This window comes from Echinops telfairi, unplaced genomic scaffold (genome assembly GCF_000313985.2).
Source record: "Echinops telfairi isolate 266 unplaced genomic scaffold, ASM31398v2 ScPeMD7_3;HRSCAF=10, whole genome shotgun sequence".
Taxonomy (NCBI): domain Eukaryota; kingdom Metazoa; phylum Chordata; class Mammalia; order Afrosoricida; family Tenrecidae; genus Echinops; species Echinops telfairi.
In genome coordinates, this window is record NW_022103899.1 from 49,311,730 (window position 1) to 49,313,817 (window position 2,088).

General features: G+C 48.0%; 1 protein-coding gene across 1 annotated transcript in view; it reads left to right on the forward strand.

Moving 5' to 3' along the window:
- The window catches only part of SGPP2 (sphingosine-1-phosphate phosphatase 2), a 57,617-nt gene that overhangs the window by 32,997 nt on the left and 22,532 nt on the right, over positions 1-2,088 (forward strand). The window contains exon 2 of the mRNA XM_004701640.2: positions 143-322. Within this exon, the coding sequence (XP_004701697.1) occupies positions 149-322 (174 nt within the window). The 5' untranslated portion in view covers positions 143-148. The remainder of the gene's footprint in view (positions 1-142; positions 323-2,088) is intronic.

Genomic DNA, 2,088 nt, shown 5'->3' on the forward strand with positions numbered 1-2,088 from the left:
CCGAGCAAAAGGACCCTTCTGCCCACCAACAGGAATGCCTCATTTTCCCCCTCCCTCCCCCCTCCCCCCTCCCTCATGAACCCTGTTGTATTTGTTTGTTGTATTTGTTTGTTGGACTTACCCCAACCCTCTTGTTTTGCAGTTGGTGATGTACATTGGTCAGATGACCAAGGATATCTTGAAGTGGCCCCGCCCCTTCTCCCCTCCTGTTGTGATACTTGAAAAGAGAGTGGTTGCTGAGTATGGGATGCCATCCACCCATGCCATGGGAGCCACTGCCATCTCCTTCACCTTCCTGATCTCCACCATGGACAGATACGAGGTAAGGCACTTCACCCTTCTTCCTCCCTAGCCCAAGAGTTTCCCCACTGTGGTCCTGCCATCAGGAGATCCCTGTAGAATTTTGTCTTTTTAAGATGGGTGGAGGGAATTTGGGGATTGTAAAACCAAGACAAAGAGGAACTGACAGTGCCGGTCATAATTCCTCATAAAAAAGAATAACCATATAATTCAGTGCCCAGATCCGAACACTCTGAGAGGGGCAGTGGGCACCATTCATAGTGATACCAGGACAACTGGCATTACGTGTGGCTGTCCCCGGCGAACCAGGTAGATAGTGTCCCTGCTCAGACTGGTTTCTCACTGAGCTGCCTGACAGGCTAGTAGTTGGGTCCCAACCTCCGCATGGAGCCGGCTGAGGAGCCATTTCATCTCCATAAATGAGCCTCCACGGCCGAGGGGGTCCTGAGCCCCCCTTCACAGCCTCTCCGAGGCCCGCAACTGAAACTTGTCTGTGCCCTGAATTTGCCTCCCAGGATTCTCTGCTTTGGGTCAGGGCTCAGCCGTTCGAGAGGACGGGCGCACCACATTTTTCTAAAAGCACTTCTGAAATGAAACCCTGGATCTGTCCGGATGGTCATAAACCTTGGAAATAAAGAAGTTCACTCACTTTGCTCTCCGCTAAGCTAGCTGCCAGTAAGAGCCCTTCGAGAGGTGCAGGCAGGTGGTGTCACCTAATGAAAAGGCTGACGATTCGGGTCCACTCAGAGGAGCTTCGCGAGGAAGACCAGGCGGTCTGCTTCTGAAACAGTAGCCCTTAAGCACCCTAGGGGGGAACGCACCTGAGCAGATTGAAGGACTGACATCCTCCCTTGGACTGAGGCGGAAACGCCCTGGCTGAGAAGAGGAGGGTGGGGATCTTTGGATTTGAGTTCTGATCTCTTACTTTGAAGGTGCTCAGTGAATGGTGGCCCAGAACTAACATGTATTTACTAGGTTAATGCCCTCCCTGCTTTCTTATGACACTCAGTAGTCTGCTTGGCATGGTCCTGCTTTTGTGAATGAGTGTTATTGAAAGTTCCGCTCTGTCACCAACCCTCATTGTCTGTGTAAATTGTTCCCAGTTACTAACGAGTTTAATCCGTGCAAGTCAACAATTCACGTATTGCTATCTGAAAAGCCAGCATATAGTTGTATATTTGCCTTTTCTCAACAGTGTTTTAAATGCTATACCATTGGCTGTATGAATGGCACTATCAAGAGAATCACCGTATGTCTTAGGGGGGTGATTAATGTTCTTTATCACAAAATGATAATGATGTCTCTAAAGTGAACCAAAGACTTATATAAACCATAGATATACGAATGGATTTTGAGCTTTCACCAACCTAGCCCCAATCTAAGAACAATTCGTTCTTTTGGGCCCTACTTAATATTCCCACATAAAAAGATCACTGAAGATACGGCGTTTCAGCAAACTGTGGGGAAGAAACCAGACGGTGCCCAGCTATCAGAAAGAAAAGCATTTGGGATCTGAAAGGCTTGTCTTCAAACAAGCAGCCATCTAATTGAGGCAACAACCAAGTTCACATGGAAGAAGCAGGGCGGCCTTTATTATCCAAGGATTGTAAACAATTAAATTCAAATCCAAAGGAGAGAACAATATCAGAGCTTAAACTCTGAACACCTGGTGTGTAGAAGGCTGTGAATGACAGTAGAAGCCCAAAATCCATGTGCAGGGTCGCACACATGGATTAAGCCTCCGATGAGCACCCTCTGACTATAGTCCAGAGGTGTGAATAGCCTTGC